The sequence below is a fragment of the Sinohyriopsis cumingii genome, chromosome 11 (genome assembly GCF_028554795.1).
Source record: "Sinohyriopsis cumingii isolate HCF-2022 chromosome 11, ASM2855479v2, whole genome shotgun sequence".
Taxonomy (NCBI): domain Eukaryota; kingdom Metazoa; phylum Mollusca; class Bivalvia; order Unionida; family Unionidae; genus Sinohyriopsis; species Sinohyriopsis cumingii.
This window is the reverse complement of record NC_142971.1, coordinates 64,206,326-64,218,895: the sequence shown is the minus strand read 5'-3', so window position 1 is coordinate 64,218,895 and position 12,570 is coordinate 64,206,326. Positions and strand designations below refer to the sequence as shown.

General features: G+C 33.4%; 1 protein-coding gene across 1 annotated transcript in view; it reads right to left on the bottom strand.

Annotated features, from left to right (window-relative positions):
• LOC149788585 (store-operated calcium entry regulator STIMATE-like) overlaps positions 1 to 12,570 on the bottom strand; it is a 60,524-nt gene that overhangs the window by 28,507 nt on the left and 19,447 nt on the right. The window contains exon 5 of the mRNA XM_089974640.1: positions 6,617 to 6,729. Coding sequence (XP_089830766.1) covers positions 6,617 to 6,729 — 113 coding nt within the window. The remainder of the gene's footprint in view (positions 1 to 6,616; positions 6,730 to 12,570) is intronic.

The window sequence follows — 12,570 nt, the reverse complement described above, 5'->3', positions numbered from 1 at the left end:
ATTGACAAGAATAAATTTCAAATTAACGGATCAAAAAGGAAATTTACTTGATATACGAGGAGAAACTGTGAGTATCAATCTTTTGGTGAAATCGTGAGAATCTCTGATTCCCGATTTTTAAATCGCAAGTGAGATTTTCCAAATCTATCTCCGTGGGAAAAAATGGGCGAAAAAAATAAATAAAATCCAGGGAAATTTTCAAAATTAATCTTTTTTTTTTGTTTTGCGGAGATATTCAATTATTCTTCGTCACTCTCCGAATCAAATATTATTGGTACATAGGAGAATTTGATCCATGAATCAGCATCATAAGAAAATGTTGCGTTATATTTTCCTTCTGCCACAAATTGTACTGATCGTGGTTCAATAAAGAAATGTTTTGCTGCTGCACTCATCGATGTAAACGCGATTTCCTCACCTGTTGCTTGATTCACTGATTTAACAGTCCTCGAATAATTAGGAAATCCACGGTTATTACCAAATCTTGAATTTTCACTCTGGGTTACCGCGCGCAGATTGGAAAGTTTATTGTTAAGTTTATTACCGTCAATGTGGTCGATAACAAGTCCTCTCTCTATTGGTCCTTTGTAGCATTCGAATATAAATCTATGATTCGAATAACATTCTGTTCTTTCATTTCTTTTATGGACTGTAAATTTGAGATATCCCGAATTACAAATACTACCAACACGTTTCTTTGTTTTGATGTTTCTGACATTACCATCCTCAGATGCTTCGTAACCTTCGATGATGGGATGCGATTTATACTCGCATGTGATTTTCATTGTGGGAATCGCTGATTTCATTTCCATATATGATATTCTCTTTGTTTAAATCGAAATTTGCTTTGAAACGATTAATATAATCTTCTTCACAAGATATCACTGACGAGGATCTTTTTTCATAATATCTCCGTAACTCACGATATTTCTTTCCTCCACAGGAGAAACACAATCTTGTCTTTCCTCGAATACCAACTTGGCAAACTAAACATCGCTGTGGTCCTTTGTTGCCTCGTCGAATTTCGTATATGTGAGCGCCACAATATTCACCTCTACAGGATTTATCACATGATTTTGTTGATCCAACTGTTATCCATTTGCATTGCTTCATTATATTTAGATATTTGTCTAAAATATAATAATGGATTTATTTGATCTTGATGAGGCAGAATATATCATTCCTGAAGTTGATAGTGCGAAGAAGGAATTTTTTGATGATGGAGCGATTCATGTTTGGTCGACATGGAAAACTAATTTCGTTGATGCTACGATGAATCTGGAGCGAGCGAAGAAGATAATCGAACATATAAAAAACTCACACAAAGAAGAGAGATTTATTTTCGGAATAAAATTTATTGCACAAATGCCCGATGACATTTGGATTATTCGTGATAAACGAGATCCAGTACGTGGCGATAAGAAAAATGTTGTTCTTGATAAAAATTCGAAACCGGGATTGCTGCTGGGTATAGACGGTCCTTATTATGCTAGGGCGTATCCTTCTAGTGCTGTTGTTTATGGAATTTATCGGCTGAATAATAATCCTGATGTGAAAAATCTACCTGCGATGAGGGAATCTCCGATGATAAATTGTGTAGCTGAGCGAGTTATCGAGCACATGAAAAACGCACGACGAGGATCTGGTCTGACTCAATTGAGATTGGATAAAATTAATTCATGGGCAAAGACAGTTGCTGATGGCGCATCAATCGATGATGTTGCTGCGTTAAGTAAGAAACTTAAATTTCCTATTACGGTTAAAACACTATCGGGTGAAATATTATATTCATCGCCGTATAATTCTCGAGGAACACCAATCGAAATTGTTGATCATAATTCACATGCGTGGAGTCAGTCGGTAATGATATTCCCGCGAGATCGTGTTGTTAAGTTTTATCCCGTGGAATCTGGGAAAGATAGTTCCGATGCAATGTTTAGATATATCAAACTATTAGCCAAGTCCGATCCAATATCGATTTGGTTATTTTCTAGCGAAGAAAGATACGATCAATTTATCTTGCCACGCGGAGATATTTACCGAGATGAAATATTACATGAATCGATGAAAAATATCGCGGAGAAGTATTCGTCAAATCCAGATCAGTTACTGACAAATTGCTTTACTGTTCCGTCTGTTGCCGCTCATGCTGCGAGAGAAAGAAATTCGTGGAAACCTACAAGAAATGAATTTCTTAATGATATTCAACTTAGCTGTATCGAATACGGCCATGGAGGATTATGGAATACCAAGTATTATTTCGAAGATATGATTTCCGTTGATATGAGCGCATGCTATCCTGGAAGTTTCCTTGGGTATGGCGATTGTGCAAATTACTTTGTTAAATTTGGCCATCCTACCAACGAGATGACAAGAGTGGCAATTAACGGACCGTTACCTGATTTTGTAATGACAGGATTCGCTCATGTTACTTCATTCGAACTTGCTGAAAATTTGCATAAAATTTGTTATATTTGGTTTGGTCGGCATTTATCTCAGCGAAGATGGGTCCCTACGGTATTATTGAGGTATATGTTGGATTCGTCGATGTTGATATCATTGACGGTAAGTGAAGCGATTATATCGTATAGAAAGCAGACCGAGGTGTGGTTACCCACGGATTGTGAGAACGCGAAAGATATTGGAAGAAAAATAATTGGTAAATTTACTCAAGGAGGATCAGTTGATCATAAACATCGCCACGCTAGGTTATTTATCAATGATGCCGAGATGGATTTTATTATTGCTGATACAGTGTCTCGTGGAATATTTTGCAGTAGAGAAAATATTATTATTGATGGAGAAAAATTGGGTACAGTGATCACTTATCTCGATGGAGAATCCGCGCAGTATACTCATTTAAGATCATCAATGCTCGCTTATGTGAGTATCAATTTGCTGTCAATGATAAATAAATTTTCTGATATCGCGGTAAGGGTTGCAACGGATTCATTTTATATCAATAAGAAATTTCAATGTAGATTGGAAAATTTAATCACCGATGGTTCCTGGGGAACTTGGAGAATAAAAAACGAGGATATTCTAGATTATTGTGAGGACGCGGATGTAGAAGATTGCGATAAGTTTCATAAAGATAAATGTGATGAAATATCAACAGCAGTATCTGCGTTTGATCCGATTTCACGAAACAAATTCGTTTACCTAAATGGTCCTGGTGGTAGTGGTAAAACAACACGAGCGATAAACTTATTTTCAAACTCTGATATGATCGTGTTGACTCCAACTCATAGATTAGCGCGAGAAATAAAACAGCGTGGCGTTAATTCTTGTACGTATCATAGTTATTTCAAGTACAGCGGTGGATTGTGGGATTCAGCTCGAATGGGAAATAAATATATCAACAAGATTATAATATTTGATGAAATTTGCACGGTAAATTTAGTTGTGTTAAAATTATTCCTGGGTTGGCTAGAAGAAAAAAATACCGCTGTAATAATGTGCGGAGATCACGGCCAACCTGATCCTATTGATGGTGAATCTCCTCACAGGTGGCTTAGAAATTTTGTAGATTATTATGAAGAAATTGACGCTGATTATAGATCTAATGATATTTTACTGACCGAGTTTAAAAAAATGATTCGATTGCAACCTAATAAGTTTCAATGCGATGTGATGAGAAAAATAATCGACGAAACTTCGATGGATAATTTTCTAACTTTGTGGCGTCCAGATCATCTGATTATTGCTAGCAGAAAAATTGTTCGCGATGTTATTCAGGAAATATTATTCAAACTTCATTGTGATAAATTTCCAACATTGCCGGTACCATTATGCTATAGGCCCGCTGATACTAGAAAACAAAATATTAATGTTACTTTGCCGTGCGGAGAAGAAAAAATATTAGTTTTGAACGATATTATTTTCGTTGATATTAATCTTGTCAATGATGCAATAAACGCAGAAAGATCGCCATGGAAACTCGGATACGCAGCAACGATACATTCATCACAGGGATTAACAGTAGATGGCCAGGTCTGGATCGTCGATGATAGAATTTCCTGGTCAAATTTAGTTTATCTAGCCGTGTCTCGAGTAAGAAAATTATCTCAGTTAGGTAGAATTAAATTTCACATTAACGACGATGGTGGTAATTGAGTATCCTTTGGTATTATTTGTAATTCTTCTTTGGTAAATCCGCGTTGTGGTGCTAGTGAATCTAGAAAATAAATCGCTGGCCTTCCTGATGATCTTGTTACAGCTGATATTTTATGTGTCGTAACACTCCAGTTTGGATCAGTTGCTCTTTTTCTGCCACCCTCGGCTTCTCCCTCCTTATATAAATATCTGACCGTGACGCTACCTAACACAGGTGGAATAGTAGAATCTCGCTTTAGTGGTATTTTTGTCTTTGTAATTGCAATTGCGGGTTTCATTGATATTGTTCGTGTTACTTCGTTATTTAGTGCGTTAATCACGTGAGGTAATCTTGTTACCCAATCGTGAGATCGTTTATCTTGGATAAATTCTCTCGCGTACTGATATCCGAATAATCGTTCTGCAAGAGTTTTATTGAATCTCTCAACGATAGCTTGATTGTGATGAACACCTACAATACCGCGACGGATTTTAACATTATTCTTTTTCATCAGTGAAGTAACCGCGCCAAGAAATTCTCGACCTGGATCAACCTGGAGAAGCTTCGGCCATGTTAATGGAGATCGTGAATAAATTTCGCTAAACGCCTTAGCAATATCTGTTGCTGTTTTATTCGATAACGGTTCCGCTTCCTTGTATCTGCTAGCAATATCAACAACCGTCAACACGTATTTATATGTGACTCCGTCGACGGTATCGTAAGGAAGAAACATAAGATCAGCCTGATGGACTTCATTAGGGACGCTGACAGAGAAACTCGCATATGATATTTTCTTAGGCGGAGGAAGATAAATTTGCCAGACTGCTTGCCTCGATAGCCACGATTCAGCGACAGATTGCTTTACTTTTGCTGCCTTAGCAAGTTTGGCTATTGCTGATTTTCCTCGCCAAAATCCTCGCGGAGAATAATATATTTGCTCCATTATAAATTACCAGCACCTAGTACTAATTTACCTTTCATTGCTCCTTTTATCAACCAAGTTGCCAATTTCTCTTTGAAATTTTTATCAGGAATAGCATCTATTGCGTGAATTAATTTAATATCAGCGAGATGTCTTTGTTGTAAATCTCCGCTGCGATATGCAAGATCGTGATAGTAGCATGCGTTATCGATAGCGTTTACTGGATCCTCGCCAGGATTTGGTTGATTATTATCGTTAAGTCTTATATCTAGCCTTGTACCAGGTCCGCAGTAATTATATCCTGGTAAATGTTTCTCTCCGGGATATTTCGCCCAGGGAGCTCCAGGCAGATTTGTTAAGGAGGTTGCGATGTCTCCTCCGGTTCTACTTTTTTTTTTACAAATCTAAACTTAATTGTCTTGCAAACTTCACATTCTCCCTTGATTGCATTTCTGTTGTTGCGTGTAACGACTTCGATTGGATTTATCGTAGCAGTTCGAGTGCGACACTTAACACAATATGAATCCATAATATTCTAATAACATGAATGTAATTGATTTTTCAGCCACAAAAAAACGCGAGCAAGTAAAGCACACCGAGGCATTACCAAATTCGATTAGAATGATAATCATTGGACCATCTGGTTCTGGAAAAACACAGTTGTTACTAAATTTGATAATGAGATGGTTAAAATGGGATAAATTGTATTTGGTTGCACCGTCCGTTGATGATCAGCGATGTTATCAGGTATTAAAAGAATTTAGCGATAATACTGAGGATGGCACAATAGAATTTATAACGGATATCAATGAAGCTCCATCAGTGGAAAATTTAGACGGTGATGCTAATAATCTTGTTGTTTTTGATGATGTGATGCTGGATAAGCAAACTAACCCAGCTAGGATATTCTCGCGTGGCCGACACAAGAACACCGATGTGATTTACGTGACGCAACGATATACGCAAATTCCGAAGGTAATTAGAGATAATTGTAATATTTTATCGGTATTTAATGGCGTTGATACTCACACGCTGAGGAATATTCATCAAACTTGGTGCAACGGTGATATGGATATAAATAAGTTTAAAAATTTCTTTAGTCACGCTCAGGCAACTCCGCACGGTTTTGTCACGATTAATCTTCATGATCCACGTAGTAGGTATCGAGTAGGTCTTGATCAAATTTACTCATAAAATTGCAACCCACCATAATTCATTATGGTACAAACAAATTTTACAATACCCCCCCCCAAAAATTGCTGTTTTTTTTATGCCTAAAAATGCACTTTGGGTTGAAATTTTGCGGATTAATTTGCGTAGGAGGGTTTATTTCTGCTTTCTGAGGCTTCTACGGAGAAATGTTTGGTGGGAGGGTTAAATTTATCTGAGCCACCTGGTCTGTACGACTTCCCTGCTGCTGAATGATTGCTAAATACATCTTTGTTTTTTATGAATTTCTTTCTTAATCATCAAATATATCTGGGCCCTGGGAGTCAAAGTAAACTGGTCCATTTTTATACTGAATGATAAAATGTTTTAGTGTCAAGGAAACTTCAGTTCTCTGAACTATAAAGCTGATATAAAAATGCAACACTTACATTCTCCCAAAACTTAAACTGAATGAGGAACGTCATAAACAGTTTCTCCACAATCATTACCAGGATGTATAAACCACATTGTCCAACATACGCATTACACTGGGGAGGACTTCCTGTAGAACAAAAAAAATCAAAGTATACAAAATGAAGCAGTTTTTCTAAACATTTTAGTTGAAATTTAATAGCACTTTGAACATATTATTATCATGCAGAGGAAATGTAAGCTAACTGTTTTTTCCCCAAGAATGGCCAAGGTTGCCAATCTGGCGTGGCCTATGTGGTTACTGAACCCACAACCCTTGGATTAAAAGTATGACACTACCAAGTGAGCTACCACTGCACCTTGTGAACCTCAGACTAACCACCAGATTTCTTACATAAATTTCCATCTCATTTCCTCTCAAAATATTCCCATCTAACTCTAATAATCTATTACATAACCACCGGATTTCTTATATAAATTTCCATCACATTTCCTCTCAAAATATTCCCAACTAACTCTAATAATCCATTACAGAACCACCAGATTTCTTACATAAATTTACATCACATTTCCTCTCAAAATATTCCCATCTAATTCTAATAATCCATTACATAACCACCAGATTTCTTACATAAATTTACATCACATTTCCTCTCAAAATATTCCCAACTAACTCTAATAATCCATTACAGAACCACCAGATTTCTTACATAAATTTACATCACATTTCCTCTCAAAATATTCCCAACTAACTCTAATAATCCATTACATAACCACCAGATTTCTTACATAAATTTACATCACATTTCCTCTCAAAATATTCCCAACTAACTCTAATAATCCATTACATAACCACCAGATTTCTTACATAAATTTACATCACATTTCCTCTCAAAATATTCCCAACTAACTCTAATAATCCATTACATAACCACCAGATTTCTTAAATAAATTTACATCACATTTCCTCTCAAAATATTCCCAACTAACTCTAATAATCCATTACATAACCACCAGATTTCTTACATAAATTTAAATCACATTTCCTCTCAAAATATTCCCAACTAACTCTAATAATCCATTACATAACCACCAGATTTCTTACATAAATTTACATCACATTTCCTCTCAAAATATTCCCAACTAACTCTAATAATCCATTACATAACCACCAGATTTCTTACATAAATTTACATCACATTTCCTCTCAAAATATTCCCAACTAACTCTAATAATCCATTACAGAAGCAAAAGATTTCTTACATAAATTTCCATCACATTTCCTCTCAAAATATTCCCATCTAACTCTAATAATCCATTACATAACCACCAGATTTCTTAAATAAATTTACATCACATTTCCTCTCAAAATATTCCCAACTAACTCTAATAATCCATTACATAACCACCAGATTTCTTAAATAAATTTACATCACATTCCCTCTCAAAATATTCCCATCTAACTCTAATAATCCATTACATAACCACCAGATTTCTTAAATAAATTTACATCACATTTCCTCTCAAAATATTCCCATCTAACTCTAATAATCCATTACATAACCACCAGATTTCTTAAATAAATTTACATCACATTCCCTCTCAAAATATTCCCATCTAACTCTAATAATCCATTACATAACCACCAGATTTCTTAAATAAATTTACATCACATTTCCTCTCAAAATATTCCCAACTAACTCTAATAATCCATTACAGAAGCAAAAGATTTCTTACATAAATTTCCATCACATTTCCTCTCAAAATATTCCCATCTAACTCTAATAATCCATTACATAACCACCAGATTTCTTAAATAAATTTACATCACATTTCCTCTCAAAATATTCCCAACTAACTCTAATAATCCATTACATAACCACCAGATTTCTTAAATAAATTTACATCACATTCCCTCTCAAAATATTCCCATCTAACTCTAATAATCCATTACATAACCACCAGATTTCTTAAATAAATTTACATCACATTTCCTCTCAAAATATTCCCATCTAACTCTAATAATCCATTACATAACCACCGGATTTCTTAAATAAATTTACATCACATTTCCTCTCAAAATATTCCAATCAAACTCTAATAATCCATTACATAACCACCAGATTTCTTAAATAAATTTACATCACATTTCCTCTCAAAATATTCCCATCTAACTCTAATAATCCATTACATAACCATCAGATTTCTTAAATAAATTTACATCACATTTCCTCTCAAAATATTCCCAACTAACTATAATAATCCATTACATAACCATCAGATTTCTTAAATAAATTTACATCACATTTCCTCTCAAAATATTCCCAACTAACTATAATAATCCATTACAGAAGCAAAAGATTTCTTACATAAATTTCCATCACATTTCCTCTCAAAATATTCCCATCTAACTCTAATAATCCATTACATAACCACCAGATTTCTTAAATAAATTTACATCACATTTCCTCTCAAAATATTCCCAACTAACTCTAATAATCCATTACATAACCACCAGATTTCTTAAATAAATTTACATCACATTCCCTCTCAAAATATTCCCATCTAACTCTAATAATCCATTACATAACCACCAGATATTCTTAAATAAATTTACATCACATTTCCTCTCAAAATATTCCCATCTAACTCTAATAATCCATTACATAACCACCGGATTTCTTAAATAAATTTACATCACATTTCCTCTCAAAATATTCCAATCGAACTCTAATAATCCATTACATAACCACCAGATTTCTTAAATAAATTTACATCACATTTCCTCTCAAAATATTCCCATCTAACTCTAATAATCCATTACATAACCATCAGATTTCTTAAATAAATTTACATCACATTTCCTCTCAAAATATTCCCAACTAACTCTAATAATCCATTACAGAAGCAAAAGATTTCTTACATAAATTTCCATCACATTTCCTCTCAAAATATTCCCATCTAACTCTAATAATCCATTACATAACCACCAGATTTCTTAAATAAATTTACATCACATTTCCTCTCAAAATATTCCCAACTAACTCTAATAATCCATTACATAACCACCAGATTTCTTAAATAAATTTACATCACATTCCCTCTCAAAATATTCCCATCTAACTCTAATAATCCATTACATAACCACCAGATTTCTTAAATAAATTTACATCACATTTCCTCTCAAAATATTCCCATCTAACTCTAATAATCCATTACATAACCACCGGATTTCTTAAATAAATTTAAATCACATTTCCTCTCAAAATATTCCCAACTAACTCTAATAATCCATTACATAACCACCAGATTTCTTAAATAAATTTACATCACATTTCCTCTCAAAATATTCCCATCTAACTCTAATAATCCATTACATAACCACCAGATTTCTTAAATAAATTTACATCACATTCCCTCTCAAAATATTCCCATCTAACTCTAATAATCCATTACATAACCACCAGATTTCTTAAATAAATTTACATCACATTTCCTCTCAAAATATTCCCAACTAACTCTAATAATCCATTACAGAAGCAAAAGATTTCTTACATAAATTTCCATCACATTTCCTCTCAAAATATTCCCATCTAACTCTAATAATCCATTACATAACCACCAGATTTCTTAAATAAATTTACATCACATTTCCTCTCAAAATATTCCCAACTAACTCTAATAATCCATTACATAACCACCAGATTTCTTAAATAAATTTACATCACATTCCCTCTCAAAATATTCCCATCTAACTCTAATAATCCATTACATAACCACCAGATTTCTTAAATAAATTTACATCACATTTCCTCTCAAAATATTCCCATCTAACTCTAATAATCCATTACATAACCACCGGATTTCTTAAATAAATTTACATCACATTTCCTCTCAAAATATTCCAATCAAACTCTAATAATCCATTACATAACCACCAGATTTCTTAAATAAATTTACATCACATTTCCTCTCAAAATATTCCCATCTAACTCTAATAATCCATTACATAACCATCAGATTTCTTAAATAAATTTACATCACATTTCCTCTCAAAATATTCCCAACTAACTATAATAATCCATTACATAACCATCAGATTTCTTAAATAAATTTACATCACATTTCCTCTCAAAATATTCCCAACTAACTATAATAATCCATTACAGAAGCAAAAGATTTCTTACATAAATTTCCATCACATTTCCTCTCAAAATATTCCCATCTAACTCTAATAATCCATTACATAACCACCAGATTTCTTAAATAAATTTACATCACATTTCCTCTCAAAATATTCCCAACTAACTCTAATAATCCATTACATAACCACCAGATTTCTTAAATAAATTTACATCACATTCCCTCTCAAAATATTCCCATCTAACTCTAATAATCCATTACATAACCACCAGATATTCTTAAATAAATTTACATCACATTTCCTCTCAAAATATTCCCATCTAACTCTAATAATCCATTACATAACCACCGGATTTCTTAAATAAATTTACATCACATTTCCTCTCAAAATATTCCAATCGAACTCTAATAATCCATTACATAACCACCAGATTTCTTAAATAAATTTACATCACATTTCCTCTCAAAATATTCCCATCTAACTCTAATAATCCATTACATAACCATCAGATTTCTTAAATAAATTTACATCACATTTCCTCTCAAAATATTCCCAACTAACTCTAATAATCCATTACAGAAGCAAAAGATTTCTTACATAAATTTCCATCACATTTCCTCTCAAAATATTCCCATCTAACTCTAATAATCCATTACATAACCACCAGATTTCTTAAATAAATTTACATCACATTTCCTCTCAAAATATTCCCAACTAACTCTAATAATCCATTACATAACCACCAGATTTCTTAAATAAATTTACATCACATTCCCTCTCAAAATATTCCCATCTAACTCTAATAATCCATTACATAACCACCAGATTTCTTAAATAAATTTACATCACATTTCCTCTCAAAATATTCCCATCTAACTCTAATAATCCATTACATAACCACCGGATTTCTTAAATAAATTTACATCACATTTCCTCTCAAAATATTCCAATCGAACTCTAATAATCCATTACATAACCACCAGATTTCTTAAATAAATTTACATCACATTTCCTCTCAAAATATTCCCATCTAACTCTAATAATCCATTACATAACCATCAGATTTCTTAAATAAATTTACATCACATTTCCTCTCAAAATATTCCCAACTAACTCTAATAATCCATTACAGAACCACCAGATTTCTTAAATAAATTTACATCACATTTCCTCTCAAAATGTTCCCATCTAACTGGTAATATATTAGCAAAGCTAAGGTAGATCTTCAAAGTTTCCAAAGAACTAACCAAAACTATTATAAATCATGTAGTTAAATGAATTATACGAAAGCAGATCTGAACAATCTTGATTATGACAAAATATATATTTAATAACAATGAATTTATGCAGTAAGGCAGTAAAAGGCTTGCATAGTGACTGTGATTTCCTTCAAATACAATTGCCTCCTAGTCAATACTAAAGGATAAAATTCAGACCTTTATAAACTGCTACCAATGAACAAAAAAATATATCCAAGATGGGTCAAAATGAACAGCTGGCTGAATTCTGGGGCAATATGGGGATGAAATGATATCTTTACTATTGGCAATACACAGCCTATGATATTATACATTATTGATATCCTAACAACTTGATGGTCTTTTCATCATTACAAGGTCCGTTAGTGGTGCCATTTTTTTGTGTTGACATAGTTGTTATTTCCAGTATGTGAATTACAGATTGAAAGAGATATGTTTATATACCATTCTCATCCTTGACAAGATATATAACAGAACTTCTAAACACACTGTTAGTGATTTTTATTCAACCTTCTGGGCCATTTCAGGCTGCTCCATTTGAGTAGGAGTCATCTTGGTCACCATGCCC